At 39.6% G+C, this 17,708-nt stretch overlaps 1 protein-coding gene and 1 long non-coding RNA gene across 2 annotated transcripts in view; one reads left to right on the forward strand and one right to left on the reverse strand.

Moving 5' to 3' along the window:
- The window catches only part of UPF1 (UPF1 RNA helicase and ATPase), a 58,641-nt gene extending 41,498 nt beyond the window's left edge, over positions 1-17,143 (reverse strand). The window contains 1 exon segment of the mRNA XM_051972283.1: positions 15,728-17,143. Within this exon segment, the coding sequence (XP_051828243.1) occupies positions 15,728-15,955 (228 nt within the window). The 5' untranslated portion in view covers positions 15,956-17,143.
- On the forward strand, positions 10,573-15,703 carry LOC127545194 (uncharacterized). The gene is made up of 4 exons (XR_007949608.1): positions 10,573-10,733; positions 11,181-11,399; positions 13,598-13,898; positions 14,244-15,703. It is a non-coding gene; the product is annotated as an uncharacterized LOC127545194 (long non-coding RNA).
- Positions 17,144-17,708: the final 565 nt, after the last annotated feature.

Consider the following 17,708-nt stretch of genomic DNA (forward strand, 5'->3'; position numbering starts at 1 on the left):
ACAGGGTGTCTTGGCACTTCCTGGAAGCAGCTACATGTTCAACGTTAGAGCACTGAGCGCTGAATTCAAATCTAACCTTAAGATGCTTGATAGCTCAGTATTTCTTCAACTGTAAAATAAGGATAACAATTTCCAAGATTGCTGTGAAGATTAAATAATAATACCTACTCTAGATAGGCTCTTTCTATCTAGAGATGTGATTAAGGAGAAACAGGTGGTCCACAGTGTATAAGGCTTCAATAATCAAGAAGGTTGAGGACAGAGAAAAGGCCTTTAGATTTGACAATTAAAAGATCATAGATAACTCTGGAGATAACAGTTTCCTGGAATGGAATGAGAAGCTAAGAAGGTAGACTTTTTAGAGAGTTAAGAGGAGAATCAGAGGGAAGAAAGTAAAGCCTTCTCAAGGAAATTAGCCATGAAAGATGGAAAAAATGGAAGAGAATAAGCAGGAGTGGATATACCAAGTGAGGGTTTTTTTTTGGTGGAGACACGGGTCTATTTGTAGGCACTAAGGAAGTACTGAGTAGACAGGGAGAGACTGAAGGTAAGTGAAAGAATGGGAATGTTACAAGAGCTTACTGGTTGCCAAAGTGATTCCTAAAGCACAGGCCATTAGTCTGATTACCAATACCCCTACTCAAAAAGCTTCAGTAGTTCCTTAGGGCCTCCCAGAAAAACTACCAACACCTTAACACAAATGAACTCCCAAGATATACTAACTACTCAGTTATTTTTTAGTGTCTTAGGTTCTTTACATATCTTTCCAGACTAATTAAACAGTGTTCTCCCCCATATACTACATTCCAGCCAAAGTAGCCTGGGTACTGTTTCCTGTACAAGACATTCCATTCCCATCTTCACTATCCCTTTGCACCCATTACCTTTCATCCCTGCAGGGCCCTTCCCATCCCCTCCTTCAGCTTATTAAGCCTGGCTCCCTTCAAGGTATCATCTTCAGGTGCCACCTCCTCAGCAGTGCTTTTCTTCATTCCCTCCATGTTTTATCCCTCCCTCCTCCCATTCCTTTCTTTAGATTGTATTTTATGGTTATATATGGAATAAGGCTGATCTGCATGTGGGTATAATTTAAAAACAAAATACATCAATAAAACTTTTTTAAAATTACTGTCTACATCTTTTCCTTGAACTAGGAAGCTCCAAAAGGACAGTGATTATTTTAAGTTTTGTATACCTAGTACTGTATCTAGCACAGAGTGAGTACTTTTAATGTTTGTTTATTTTATGTGCTCCTTCCACACCCTAATTCCCCAGAAGTCTAGCTTCTTAAAGGCAGAATCTGGATATTAAAATGTCACGATGGCATGCATTTAGTATCTGTCAGTAACAATGCAAAACCTCCCTTCTTTACAAAGGGAATTCTGGGCGATATGATTAATTATGATCAGTTTGGAAGCGGATCGCTTCGATAAAGAGAGCCTTAATTGATCAAAGATGGACAGAAGCAGCTACACCCAGAGAAAGAACACTGGGAAATGAATATAAACTGCTTGCATTTTTGTTTTTCTTCCCGGGTTATTTATACCTTCTGAATTCAATTCTCCCTGTGCAACAAGAAAACTGTTTGGTTCTGCACACATATATTGTATCTAGGATATACTGCAACCCATTCAACATGTAAAGGACTGCTTGCCATCTGGGGGAAGGGGTGGAGGGAGAAAATCGGAACAGAAGTGAATGCAAGGGATAATGCTGTAAAAAATTACCCTGGCATGCGTTCTATCAATAAAAAGTTATTAAAAAAAATAATTATGATCAGTTACTCTTTTCCCTTTTTTTTTTTTTTTTTTTTTGTTATAAGGAATAACTTACTAGGTAGGGGAGGGTTATATTCCAAAATGAGCACAAGACAGCAACAAAAAATGTCTTTTCAAGAAATGAATACAAAAGCTGAAAACCAAAATCAGAATTTCAGAACTGGAAGGGACTCCATATGCCATCTAGTCCAGCCTAGAAGAAAAAGAATCCTTTCCAGTACACATCCACCAATGATCCCACAGATTTTGCTTGAAGCCCTATAGTAAAAGGAAACCTCAGGCCTGCTCAGGCATCCCATATCATTTTTGGAAACTTCTAATTGGTAGGAAGTTTTCCCTTACTTCATGTATTTTTTCTCCTTAATTCTGCTTTCTGAGGTCAAAGATTCTGAAGATCATTCTCCTGGGATTTCCTGTACTTTCTTCTCTGAGCCAAATACTCCTAAGTTCCTTCAACAAACTTTTACATGCCAAGAAGACCCAACCCTTTACTGGTTGCTCTCTGCTGGAAAAGTTTGACATTAGAGACCAAGTATCAAGCATATCTCAACGAAGTCTCTCATTGCTTAAAATTTTGGTAAAGCACAATGGATTATTTTTTTAAAAAATGATTCAAATCTTCAAATTATTTACATGTGATTTAAAAAATGAATCTGAATAGGAGGCACTATTTGTGAATAGAGGTTGCCTTGTAGTCAGAAAAATATGAGATCAAACCTGTCGGATATATACTACTAGCTGTGGGCAAGATATTGAGCCTCTTTCAGCCCTCTAGGCAAATGTCTAAAATGTTAAGTTTCAGAGGGAGGGAGAGAAATAAGGAAGAAAGAGAAAGAGAAAAAATGTATTATATATGCCAAGCATTTTACAAACATTATCTTATTTAATCCTCACAAAAGTCCTAAGAGGGAGGTGCTATTATCATTCCCATTTTAAAGATGCAGAGGAAACTGAGGCAGGAAAAGATTAAGTGACTTGCTAGAAAGTGTCCAAGGCTATAATGATTCAGGCCACCATACCACTTGGCTGCCTGTTTAGAAAGTTCAGTTCTGTATAACAAATTAACATCTCCATCCAAAAAAGAAAAAGGAAAAAAAGCCCCAAAACTTAATAAAACAGTAATGATTTGATATATCTCCTTTTGATTATGTTTCCATACTTACAGATTTGTGGTTTTTTCCCCAGCAAAATACACACGCAGCGCCTTCTTTGATTGTTATACGCCACCAAAACTACATAACATTACAGATTACTAGAGCTCAAAAGGAACTTAAAAGTTTAACCCATGCCTGAGCAGCAACTCAAAAAAGTTGCTAAAAAAGAACATTTATTTATCCAGATTCAAAAGCCTCCAGTTAATAATGCACTACTGTCTTTTCAAACAAGCCTATTTCAGTATTAGTCCTAAGAACATTTTTCCTTGTGTTAAAATATCTATTTCTCTGAAATTTTTACCCATTTCTACATATTTTGATTTCTGGGACCAAGTAAAACAAGAATATTCTTCTATATAACCTTCCAACATAACCATCAGGACCAATTCAATCATCACAAGCATTTATTAAGTTCCTACTATGTGCTAGACCCATTACCCTCCCCCCCCCCCCCTTGCTGATCTCAAGTATATTCTGTCACAGGAAACAATACAATACAGAACAAACACAAAATAAATAACAGGTTATTTAAAGACGAAGCATACTAGCAATTGGGAAGGAAGGAGGACAGGAACACTCAAGCAGCTTGGTGTTAGTTAAGAGTCTTGAAGGAATTAAGGGTTTTTTCTAAAAAGGGAATATATCCCAAGGAGAGTTCAAATTTGAACTTAGGTTTTCCTGATTCCAAGTCATCTATCCACTATGCCACTTACCTGTCTCTTATGATAAACCAATCAGGAGGCTATTATAATAACCTAGTTTTGTAAAAGGTAATGAGAGCTAAACTAAGATAATGAATGTGTGAGTAGTGAAAAGGGAATGGATGTTAGAGATGTTGTGGAGTTAAAATATATGTGAGGCCCGTGCTGGAGAAACAGTCCCTAACACTCAATAATCTTCTAGGGTGGGAACAGGGACAGAAAACAACATGTAAACAGATTATGCAAAAGGTTACTTGAAGACAGATAAAGCATTAACTAGGGAGTTAAAAGGAAATGTTTTGCATGGGAGGAGGTCCATGAATTGAGTCTCCAAAGAAGTAAGGAAATCAAAGTGGCAGAGGTGAAAAAAGAATATGACAATGGGAGAATTAAAGGCATGGTAAGTAGAGAAATAGAATACTGAATTTAGGGAACAGCAAATAGGCCAGTTTGGTTTAAGAATGTGAAATAACTCCAGAAAAGATGAATGTGATAAGAGATGATGGATGCAGTGTTATTAGTTATGGAGGTAGAATTGATAATAATCCTAAATCTTCCTAGAAACATGGAGAGATATTAATGACTCAATAGTTCTGAAGAAGTACCCTCCATAAATTATCTTCTGGTCACCCATTCTTGAGACACTAAATTCTGAAAGAAAAAAAAATTTAGGATCTACCCTCTACTACCAGTCTTATCTGAGTCACTGCATGCTCTGACAGTAATTCTGTTTCTGCCACTTTTAGGGAGGATCTGGGAAGATATTAGGAGAACACTCCTCTTGGGTTCTAGTTTTTACAGCAGATATCAGTTAAGCCAGTCAAAGTAATTCAATACTTCTTTCCTCCTTTTTAAAAAACCTACGGTTGTACCAAATAGTTCCCCTACTAGTCTTGGTTTATGCCAGTTCTTTTTTTCTAATAATTGTTCACTTTGTATAAATGAGAGAAATATAATGATCACATTGGACTTGATAGAAACCATGGTTTTAAGACGTAAGTACTTATATCACCCTTACATTTTAAGTTTAAAATGTATGGCAGAACTTCAGCTTATATTCAAAATAATCTGGACATCTCTTATTGCCAACTGCAACTGAGTTTATGTTAGTTGAAGCAAAGCACACCAGGTATTGTGATTTGTGGACTGATACTATCATACAACTAGGTAGCACCATGGATAGAACACTGGACCTGGAGTTAGGGCGAGCTAATTCAAATCTGTCCTCAGACACCAGCTATGTGACCATGGGCAAGTCTCTTAATCCTGTCTTAGTTTCCTCATCTATAAAATGAGCTGGAGAAGGAAATGGCAAACCGCTCCAAAACCCCAAATGGGGTCAGAGAGAATTGACTATCACTGAAAAATGATGATTATGACATAAACGAGAGGTAAATTTAAGTTAACTTCACCCTCAAATTGCCTAATCTCAAAGTGGGGAATGAGGAGAGGCTGGAGAGACACCATTAAGCAAGGATCACTCCATGAACAGAGAAGGTGGCAGTCAGATACTGAATTATTATTCAATATAATTCTATGTAAATATCAACAAATGAAATTTATAGTGTTCTTAAAGTATTTTTTCAATGCCACTCATTTAAGCCTCACAGCAATTCTGCAAATACAGTAGGTTTCATCTTCTCCACTTTTTACAAATGACAAAGTTTAAAATTTAGCACAAAAGCTAGGCTATAGTTAACTAATATCCAACATCAGGTGTAGCACTGGATTCAGATTCGAACTCTTGACACTTAACAGTTGCATCCCAGACAGTATATTAAGAAAAAGAACATTACTAGTCGTTTGACTTCTCTCATTCAACCAGAAATCTAAAAGCAGACAGTACAGTTTGGATCCTCTATTCAATCTTAGTTAAGAAATAACTCACATCTCTTAAAATTCTCTTTAAAAGACCCAGGTTCAGTGAAGCTTTCTATTAAGGATCAGAATCAGCAACTCTTTACTAATGCAACTAAACTCAGGAAGCAAGGGGAAAAAAATACTGATAAATTTAAATGATTCCTAGGCAAGGCACAACCAAGACAAATAGGCACAACTTACAGGATAGCATCTACTATTCAAAACCACCTAGTTATACTGTCATTTAGACCTCATCTCTATCCATAAGAGGATAAAAGACTAACTTGGTTAGTAGGGGCAGCTAGATGGTGCAGTGGATAGAGTACCAGTCCCAGTGTCAGGAAAACCTGAGTTAAAATCCAGCCTCAGACACTAACAATTCCTAGCTGTGTGACCCTGGGCAAGTTGTTTAATCCCAACTGCCACAGACAGACAGACAGACAGACAGACAGACACACACACACACACACACACACACACACACACACACTCAAATGCTTTGCTGAAAAAACCAGAAAACAGTATTTGCTTGCTCTACTACAGTAATGTCAAAAAAGAAAGGTTAGTCTAGCATAACCTGCTTATGAGGAAGCCATACTGTCTTTTCATGAGTATCACTTTGAAGATATTCACTAACTACTCCTTTAATGATTAATGCATTCTATAAGCAATTTGGAACTTTGCCCAAAGGGCTACCAAACTGCATACCCTTTGATCCAGCAGTATCTCTACTGGGCCTGTATCCCAAAGAGATCTTAAAAGGACGGAAAAGGACCCACATGCACAAAAATGTCTGTGGCAGCCCTTTTTGTAAAGGCTAGAAACTGGAAATTGAGTGCATGCTCATGAGTTGGAGAATGGCTTATAATTTATGGTTAAGAATGTTATGAAATAGTATTGTTCTTTAAGAAATGATCAGCAGGATGATTTTAGAGAGGCCTGGAGAGACCTACATGAACTGAAGCTAAGTGAAATGAGCAGAACCAGGAGATCATTGTACACGGCAACAAGATTGTATACTGATCAACTGTAATGAACTTGGATCTTTTCAACTGACTTCCAACTGACTTGTGATGGAAAGAGCCATCCGTACACAGAGAAAACAATAGATTGAATATGGACCAAAGCTTAGTATTTTCACTTTTTCTTGGGGGGGGGGGGGAGGGGAGGAGAGGGGCTGCTGTTTTTTTTTCTTAAGTTTTCCCCCTTTTGATCAGATTTTTCTTGTACACCATGATGAATATGGAAATATGTTGAGAAGAATTGCAAACATTTAACCCAGATCAGATTGTTTGCTATCTTGGGGAAGGAGAAAGGAAGTAGAGAAGGAGAAAAATTTAGAAAAAGGTTTTTCCAAGATGAATGTTGAAAACTATCCTTGCATATTTTTGGAAAAATAAAATGCTATTAAAATATATTATTTTAAAAATATAATAAAGCATTCAATAATTTCACCAGGAATCACTAACCAGTAGCTGTCCATTAGGACATTTCCCCAGCACTGTTCCCATAGTCTTTTCAATTCTCCAAACTTTAAGGAATGCTAATAGTGGCTCACAATGATAACTGTCACTGCCAGTTCAGAATCAGAATATATTTCATCTGACCATATCAAGTAGTCACTCATCAAGCTGGAATTCATCAAGAATAAGTAGGTGCTCTTGTACTAAGTTTTTTTTACTCTTCATGGGTAGTATCAAGCCATTTTTTTAATCTTTCCAATACAAAGATCACTGTCCTTGGCAGATCAGCCTTGTCTCTTAATAATCTCTTTATCAACTGGAGAACATCTGCTTCCCCTCTCCCATTTTGATTCAAGCCTTTCCAAATAAGATAAAAATGCTTAACATGTTTGGTACATGGTAAATGTGGTATAAATGTTAGTTTTTAACTCCCTCTATTGTCCAGTTTTCTTTGAAGTTTCAGTTCAAGACAATTTTCAAACGAAGAAATTAAAGCCATTTCTAATCATAAGAAAAAATGCTCTAAATCATTATTGATTAGACAATGCAAATTAAGGTAACTCTGAGGTACCACCTCACACTTATCAGATTGGCTAAGATGACAGAAAAGATAATGATAAATGTTGAAGGAGATGTGGGAAAACTGGGACACTGATGCACTGTTGGCGGAGTTGTAAAATGATCCAACCAGCAATTTGGAACTTTGCCCAAAGGGCTATAAAGCGATGCATACCCTTTGATCCAGCAGTCTCACTACTGAGTCTGTATCCCAAAGAGATCATAAAAAGAGGGGAAAGGGACCCACATGTGCAAAAATGTTTTCTGCACCTCTTCTTGTAATGGCAAGGAACTGCAAGTGAGTGGATGCCCATCAGTTGGGGAATGACTGAATTATGGTATATAAATGTAATGGAATATTATTTTTCTATAAGAGATGATCAACAGGATGATTTCAGAGAGGCCTGGAGGGATTTACATGAATTGATGATGAGTGAAATGAGTAGAACTAAGAGAACAATGAACAAAGCAACAAGATTATGTGATGATCAACTGTTACTGGACTTGGTTTTGTAAAATATGCACTAGTGGTATAACTAATTGATGGGCAATAATGGATCAGCTTCTCATATTTTTCCCTTTTCTTACAAAATCAACAAACTACCTTTCTGAAAGGTCCAAATTGTTTCCTTTCTCATTAAGTATTTCTGTTAATCAGGAATTAAGTCTATTGGAAATATGATAGTCTCAGTTTCTAGAAGGCAATGAAGTCCAAACCACTCAGCTCTTAGCAACCTCAGGTAGCCTGACACACTCACAGGCATTATTAATACAGTGGCATCTGGTTTTTGAGCTATCAAACTGGTGTCATGTTTAACACCAAGTGTTAAGTAAGGACTCTTCCTTATTTTTTCCAAATGTAGGTTCCTAATATAGTACATAAAGATGTCCTAAAAGTCCAATGATTAAAATTAACTTATTTCCTACAAAATTATCAATAAACAATACTTAAGATGCACCCCCAAAAGAGAAAAAACTCTTATTGCCATTATACAGGCTGAATTACTTTTTCTATACTTTGTGTCACTGCTGTATTCAAATAATTTTCCCCAACACAAGCTCCTATCAAGCCTTCCATGATCCTAGTGCTAACCTATCTACTCCACATGATTCTTCATGCCCAACACTCTATTCTAGTCATACCCACCTTCTCATTGTTCCTTACACATTTGTACCTCAATACCTCAGAATGTTCTGTTTCATTGTTCTTACTCATATTTTATATATATATATATATATATATATATGACTAGAATACTTTCCAAAATGTTTGGCCATGAAAATTGATGCCTTTGACCCAGTGATCTCATTTGCTGGAAATATATTTTAACAAAATGACAAAAAGTAAAGATCTTTGCACCAAAAAACAAAACAAAATCCCACAACAAACTCTTCAGAGATTTTATCTGAAAGAAAAGCTGTTTCTAGTTCTCTTATATCTACAGATAGAAGACAACTGTGATATTAATATAATACTTTTGTACTGAAATTATAACTGAATATAAATTATGGAAATTGTATGATTAAAAAAAGCAATGCATACCCGTCTTCTTCAACAGAAGAAATACATATTGACCACAACCATCTAAAAAGAATTTTTAAAAGGGGGAGGGGAGGGAGAGACTTTTCTAGAAAAGCACCTAGAAGGGAAAGAATGGTTTCTGAGAGAATGAGTGACTGTAGAACAAAGCACAGTCTGCCTTACAAAGCCCATCAAAGTGGTATACAAGTAGGATTTCCAGTTAGTGCTGACCTGCCACAATCACTGAAAAGAATTTTGAGTTGATAAGGTCCAAAGATACAAATTTAGACAAGACAGTTTTCTACACTGAGGGAGGTGTTCAAGATGTTATACAAGTATCAAAAAACGTGGCAAGAAGTTCCATCTAAGATCCAAGAGTGAAAGGGGAAGGAGAGTGGGGGGAAAGAAAGAGGGAGTTGGGAAGAGAGAAAATCTGAGTTGGATTTTATAGGAGAAATAATCATGAGGCAAAGAGAGAGACCTTACACTATACTGAAATAGCACAAGCAAAAGCTGGTAATGCTTTTTTAGATGGCAGCAAAGACTCTGTTGTGTAGTACTCATGGAAGAGAACCATTAAAAAAAAAAAAAGATAAATGCTTGGCCATGCTAGGTTATGGAGAGTCCTGAATACTACACTATGGAATATGAACTTGGAAAGCAAATTCAAAAATCTATCACTGAGGATTTGGCCAAAGACAACAGGATCTATGATCAAGAAACATTCTGGGAGAAATAGAAAAGAATAGAACAGGCCTCCGTGAATACAACAATGGGTTAACGGGTTATTGCAATGAATTTAGATGGATGGTAAAGAGTTTGTACTAAGGTGTACAAGTAGGAAGACAGAAAAGGATTAGATGTTAAGACACTATGGGGAAATTTTAACAGGACTTGGAAAATAAGTGTAAGAATGGAGAATAAGAGGGAATCAGACTGACTCAGAAGTTCAACTGAATTCTACAATTACTAACAAATAAAGTATGCATTTTGTGTATATGTACTTTCCACAACTAAAATTCAGCTGGCAAAGACGATCTTATGTGGCTCTGAATTGACCTAATTTCCTCCCCACTCCCGGCAAATGAGCTGTCTTTTAACTAAGTAGAAGGCTAGGTAGATAATAGGTCCTAACTAGTAGGTTTAACTATGAAGACACTGAAATAGTTGCTACCAGTCATACTGAAAATCAGTCTCAATACTCTTCAACTTATACCAAGTACCTCTTTTGATTTACATTTCTAATATTAGCGTTCTAGACCAATCTTTCACATGGTTGTTAAGGGGTTGCAAATCTTTTAAAAATTGTTCTTATTTTCTGACAATTTATCCTTTAGAAAAATATTAGATATATTAAATCCCTATCAACTATAGATGACACAGAGATTCTTCTCAATAAATATATACTTATATGCTCAATATATGCTAAGCACTGTGGATACAACTATAAAAGCAGGACAGCTCCTACCTTCAAGACTTACATCATAATGGGTGAGACAACACATATAGGAGAATGATGGCCAGGGAGGGGTGTTTTGGTTTGGAGATGCTGAGTAGTTGACTGGCAAGTCCTGTTGAGTTACTTGGTAATACTGATTTGATTCTGATGGTTTTGATTCGAAGATTACAAGACAGTGGTTGTGGCAGGGACGAATGCAAAAAGGTCAGAATGGACAAGGCTAGGGACACTCAACCCTGTAAGTCTATCAACAGCTTCTTCTATCTTAGTTGTGTTGATTTTGTTCAGAATTATCTATTTTATTGCTTGTGATTGCCTTTATCCCTTTGTTCATTTCAGAATTTCCTCCCAACTACAGAAGTAAAAGACCTAGTTCTCTCAAAAAATTTTTAAACCATGTTAACTTTTAATATTCATGCTTCTTATCCATCCTGGGCTTATTAAGAGCTATATAATGTTAATCTAAATTTAATTTCTACCAAATTTCTTTCGAGTGTTCCACCTGATAACTATTGTATGAATAATTAGGTGGGAAATAGTTAAAATTAATTAGAAGAGAAGCTATTAATCAGGAAAATAAGGTTATATATATATAGAAGTATATAAAAGAAAGCTATAAATCATATAAATTAGAGCCAAAAGGGACATTGCAAAACATCTAATACAACCCCCTCATTTTACACAGAAAGAAACTGAGGCCCAGACTCAACAGATGCATTCAAGAAAGATAAAGTGCCTACCATTTAAGCCGTGTAGTTTGTGCTGGGGTTTACAGAGAAAAAACATTGTGACATAATGGAAGGCATATGGGATTTAGAACCATAGAGTGGATTCCAAACTGACTGCAGGTTTATGTCCACATCACTGTAACATGAAGAGAATACTCTAAAATGACGAGATTAGGGTAGGTGATCACTAACATCCATTTCATTCTAAAAAACTATGATGTTATTCTCCTCCCCACTAGGGATCAAGTTCATTGAGGGCATCATTTCTCCTTTACTTGATTTCCCCTCTTTTCCAGTTGGGTAACTAAACCCTGAAACAAATCCTGCTAGTTCAATAAACATTAGGGAGGAAAAGTGCTGTACATACTAGGTTAGGAAGGATAAAGTTATGCAAGGCTAACACTTTGACTAGTTTTTGAAAGAGACAGCAAAGTGTACAAAAACATCATAAGACCTGGAGTTTGAGAAGACATGGACTTAAAGAATTGTTCTAAATATGTCATATTTTCCTAAATATTGGACTTGTGGGCGGATATAGATACAAAGCAACATTATTATTGGCATTGGTTTTTTTGTATAGGCCTATATATTTTTTACTTGAAAAGGAAATTTCATTTGAAGGGATGTGGCCTATATTTGGGCTTCAATTTCTTTGGTAAACTTCCTATCTCATAGGATGATTCTGGGAATCAAAAATGATTATATGTATATAATATCTTCTCTAAATACTAAACAAATGTGAGGTGCTATGTGCAAAGACTGGATAGTGAAGTGAATGCAAAACCAAAATGAAAAAAAAAAAACAATCATGTCATTTTAAAATATTGAAACCCATTTTTGAAGCTACACATTCTTATTAAAGTCATTTTCTCTAAATACAAAAAAGAAAAAATTATTACCAAATGAACTAAAACAATCTATAAAAAGACCACTGCCACACCAATTTTCCTTAGTGCACAAATTGTCACCACACATTTTAAAAGTTGGGTTTAAGATAAGGTAATTGCAAATTAAGAAAAGCCTTTTGTTTAACCTCAAAGAGACAAGAAAGTCTCTCACAAAACTAGAATTGCATATCCTTTATAAAAAAGACAGAAAAATCTCATATCCCATCACACCCTCATTTCAAAGTTCTTGCTTAATAAGGTTTGCAGAAAATGTTTGTCTCATCTGGAAATCTAGAAAAAGAAAACGGTGACACCTTGTGTATGAGGCTTTTTCTTAAAGTGAAATATGCTTCACAGCAATCCCATGGAATAGATATAAAACTATTTTCATTTTTATAGATAAAGTGAATTTCAGACAGGCAAAATTAACAAGACAAAGTAGAGCTAAAAAACCTCTTGTATAGGTTCTGACTTCAAATTTCAAGCTCTTTCCCATTACATCATATTTATACAATAAAGTTTCAACACTTTAAAAGATTATTTTAGCAATCATTCCAATGTTCCAGGAAATCACATCAATAACAAGACTGAACAAAACTGGTCAAACCAAGTCATTTGTAATAATCTGAAAATGACAAATCTAGAAATTATGTTTCATTTGGGAAACAGGAAGATACTTAAAAAAAAAAAAGCCAATTTCATTTTAACATACACCATGTTTTGCCATTATAGGTTCTAAAATGTTTTAACAAATATTAGCCTTGTTTTATAAATAAATAGAGGTCAAGTTTACAATGGCTAGAGCAGGTTTCTAGCTCCCATTCTCATATTCTAACCAGTCTGCACAACTATCCATCATTTAATTAGGTAAGCTTGTCTTTTAAAAACAAATAAATAAATCATGATTAAAAACACTAGACTGCAGTTTAGGAGAAATAAGTTTGATTCTCCTCACAATCACTCCCTCACTCCATTTCCCTATCTTTATAAAACAAAGGAGCTGGTTTGGATAATCTAAAGAGCATTTTCTAGTTCTCTAAAGGTCTCTTCTAGTTCCAATATTCAATGATTCTCATCTGGCAAAATCGAGTAATGTTAACAAAAAAACAAACCAAAAACCCCAGCACCTCAGAATTTTTACCATCTTTTCATTATTCAAAGGGGTCAAAAACCAAAAAATCATTCCTTTTTTAAAACCCTGATTCATTTCTCACACACAAAAAAAATAGCTCAATAGTTTTTAGTTTAGGATCTCCTTTCTTACAGTTGATTACATCACTAGCTCCTAAAAATTCAGGTAAGATAAATGGCTCCCAAGTGTTTCGAAGTACTTGGTGAAATCAATTGCTACAAAAGACACACCGATGATGTATGCACCTTGGGGATATTTTCAAAACTGTTCCTGTTTCACCATATCTCTCTCAATCAAAGTTCTCATCATTTCCCCCTACAAAAACCTAAATCTTCACCTTTTTCTCCTTAAATAGGATGGAAAATTGAAACAGTTAGTTACCTTTGCACAACAACATCAAATTTTACTTCAACGGTCACCTTCATGAGGTGAATCTGGTCACCACAAAAACTAATGCTCATGAAAAATAATCAAATATTTCTAAGGACAAACAACTGCTACCAGCTGATGACAAACCAAACAGGAGTTTTCTGAGCTGTCAAATTATATCAGCAACAAAACCTATAAGCTGGACAACAATGCAAATAGAAAAGTTACTTTAGGCTGTGAAGCACAAGTAGACTACTCATGTTACTTGAGAATATACTTCCATCAAAGTAATTTCTACATATATTAATTGCCATTTATAATCTAAAGTGTTTTTTTTTTTTAAACATAAAACATCTTAAATATCTTTGGACCTAATGTCCAAAAATTATCTCATCAATTGTAAAGTATTTCACAAATAGACAAAATGCCATCATTCTCCTGCTCTTCTTACTTTTCTATTTTCAACCCCCCCCCCCCAGACTAATTATAAATTAACTATTCACTATTTTCTACTGGTACAATCTGACATACTTATTACATGTTATACATGAAAGCACATATATGATTGTTTTGTTCTACATTATTTTAGAGCACTAACACTAGTGTTAGAAATGTCTATCATCCTTCTCTAGTTCACAAGTTCTCTTCGAAAATCCTTTTACTGCAAAAAGCCAAAGCTTGCAAACACACACCTGGTCACCCAGATGCCCCATCCACCAACTTGACACCTTAAAAACATAATGATGTGAAGTAAAACGATATGATGAAAAGAGCACTAGCCTTGGATTAAGAAAGACCTGGATCCAAAAAATTTCACTATATTCAATCCCCAAAGTACATGGGCATATCATTTCATCTCTGGGAAGTTCCGGCCCCTTGTCACTCTTAAGAGAACTCAATTTCTGTTTAAAACTTACAAAAATAAAGCTACTAAGCTCTTACTCTAAGTGTTCAAAATGTTTTTTTTTTTTTTTAACAGCACTTTAAGGCTCACAAAGAACTTTCTTCACTACTATGCTACAATGATAGGTCAAATATTACTTTCCTTGTACAAGTAAGTAAACTGAGGCTCACAGAGATTAACTGTGGTCACACAGCTATTAGGAATCAGGTAACAACCAACCAAGAATAGGACAGGGCCAATCAGATAAAAACAGATGACTGTACTCAGGAAGAAAGGGATCCAAATCCAGGTAACAGGAAGTGTATTTGTTCTAAAAAGTATTTCATAAAAGTGAAAGTTAAAATACCTGTTGCTTTCATTAAGGATTAGTTTTCAACAAGATAAAGCCAATAAAGAGAAAAATGGTCCTTCATCAATATGTATATTTGAACTTTACTGTATAAAAAATCACTTTTGGGTATATATTTTTAAAAGATGTAATTTCTCCGTGAGGTAAAAAATTCAAATTTGAACACCCAAATTAGGTCCTTACATCCCAGGTTTGACAAAATTTAATTTCCTGATAAACAGTTAACAGGCGACTTGGCTCAAAGCAAAACCTCAATTGCTGGATTAACATTTTCAAAGTGGAGCCAGAACAGGTGGGAAGAAGTGGGACCAGTCAGTGAGGTGCTGGGGTGAGGGGGCAGGAAGCTTTCAGAACACCCCAGCCCAGGCTAGTTTTTCAGAAACACGACGAGCTTCGAAGGCTCTCCCGTCAGCCGTAATTACCCCAACAGGGTGGGGGTCTTGGAAGTCGTAGTCTAAATGCCCCACCGCAATCTCTCCCTCCAACGACACCGATCGTAGAAGGGCAACCCCCTCCCCCACGGCTCTCTCCCTTTTGGAGGAGTCTACAAAGTGTCCGCGGGGGAGGCACGGGGAAGGGGGGGAAGTAAAGAGAGAAGAGGATTCCTTCCTTCCTTCCCCCTCCTCTCTAAATTCCCCAAAGGGCCCGATCTTCTCTCGGGGATGGGGGAGGTGGAGGGCGGACTTGGGAGTCAGGAGGAGCCCAGCTGGGAAAGCAATCCCTACCTCAGCCTTCCCACCTTGCCCCGGAGCCAGCCACTTCCTCCCGGATCAGAGCATCGGTAACCTCCGAGCCCCAGGGTAGGCATTGGGGGAGACCCAGAAGGAGGGGGTGCGGGAAGACAGGGCCCCGGCCCTCCTCACCTGCGCGTCGAGCTGGCCCGCGGCACCCCCGACGCCCGCGGCTCCGGGCCCGCCCGCGCCGCCGCCGCCGCCTCCGGGCCCCCCAGGGGGCGTCTGGGTCTGGCTGGGGAGGGTGAAGTCGGTGAACTCGAACTCGGAGCCCTGGGTGTCGGCGCCCAGCAGCTCGGCCTCCTCCGTGTCCAAGAAGGTGAGCGTCTGCGAGCTGGGCCCATACGCCTCCACGCTCATGGCGCCGCCGCCCGGGGCCTGGCCTGCCGATGCCGCCGCCGCCGCTCCGCCCCGCCTCGCCTCACCGGCTCCGGCCTGGTCTCTCACTCGAGGGCCCGGCTCCGCCTGCGGCCTCGCGCTTGCCTCGGAACCCGCGCGCCCAAGGCCTGGCCGCGCCCGCCGTCCGAACCGAACCGACCTGCCGCGAGAGCGCGCGCGCCGCCGCCGCCGCCGCGATCCCGACCGGGCCCTTGCCTCAAAGCCTCCCTCCCAAGCCGCCTCCTCTTCCTATATAATCTACACGCTCAACCAGGAACCGCCGCCGCCACCGCCGCCGCGCGCGTCCCCGATACTACCCCTACCAACCCCCAACTTAGGCCGGGGCTCCGCTCGCTCCCTTCAGTCCACGCCTCTCTCGGAGAGGACGCCGAGAGCGTGCTGACGAGGCACGCAGGGCGCACGAGGCGCTGAGGGCGGGAGAAAGAGGGAAGGGGGAGAGGTGGAGCCAACGCGTGGGAGGAGACCCGCCCTCAGACCGCACCGCCCCTGCGAACGGGCCGGGAGAGGGGGGGGGAGGAGGAGGAACCTCAGAGAAGGACGTTGGGCGTCCAACGGCCGCCCCGCACGTGACTCTAGTCGCTGTCCCTCTACCTTTTCCCCTCTTCTCCCTCCTTCAGTCCTAGTCGGGTCCCGGGGTCGTTGAACGTCTAAGGTCACTCGGGCTCGTGCGCCTCCGCTTGGGCGGCGGGATTCAAAGGGGAGCTGTCGGACTCGTGGTCCCCGAGGGAAAGGGGATTCCCGCCCATCAGCCCTAGCGCGCGCCCGATGCCCCACTCCCCTTGCCGGCCCCGCCCTCCTGGAGCTCGCGACTTCGGCTCGGTACGGCTCCTAGGCGGTGGGGGCGGGGCCGCGCTTTCCTCTACTTCCGTTTCTTTGTGATCCCCATTGTACAGATGAGGAAACTGAGAGTCGGCCTGACATTGACAACCTGGCCTTGCGTCCCGAAGCTAGTAGTGTCAGAAGTTTTCTATCACTTGCCTGGTGCAGTGATTGCAAACCAGGCACTCGAAACACAGCGATAAAAACGATTGCAAACTTTTACTGGACATCCCAGGGGAGGGGAGGGAGCAAATCCCTTCACCTGCTTGAGCCTCACTCTGCTGGTCACATCACACCCGGGGCCCAGATGCCAATGCACGCAGAGAGCGTTGTGATCTTTAAAGCACTGTAGCGTTAATGTCACCTGTGATCATTTGGCGCCTGCTGTGTGCAGAGCCTGGGGATGGAAGATTCAGGAAGTTTAGATCTGACCCAGACCCTCAGAATCTCTGCGCAGGAAAGGGATCTCAGATTTTGCTAGTTTTTCTTGAGCTGGAAATAGCTTCTACCACGTGCTGGTCAAGCGGTCATCCAGGCCTTGTCCTTCCGTGGAGGAAGGGGCGCCCGGACACATGCAGCGCCTCATCGTGCAGAGGACACCAGCCGGTCACCTCCCGGCCTGCGAGCTCCCGGTGCGGCACCACAAACAAACCACATAGTTGTCTGTCCGTCCTGGCCCGCCCCGACACACCGGTGAATTGGATTTCAGTGAGGGAGGACTGGGCAAAGTCACCGGCTCCCCTTTCCCCTCCAGAGCCTTCTGGGTCAGTGGCCAGATAGAGATCAAGCAGACTGGAGATGGGCCTGGATGCAGGGGGAGACCTGGGCCTTGTGAGTTCCGGTCTCAGTTTGACTGAGGCCCCACCCATTCAGCGATGAAGGCCGAGTGAGAAAT

The sequence above is a fragment of the Antechinus flavipes genome, chromosome 1, assembly GCF_016432865.1.
Source record: "Antechinus flavipes isolate AdamAnt ecotype Samford, QLD, Australia chromosome 1, AdamAnt_v2, whole genome shotgun sequence".
NCBI lineage: Eukaryota > Metazoa > Chordata > Mammalia > Dasyuromorphia > Dasyuridae > Antechinus > Antechinus flavipes.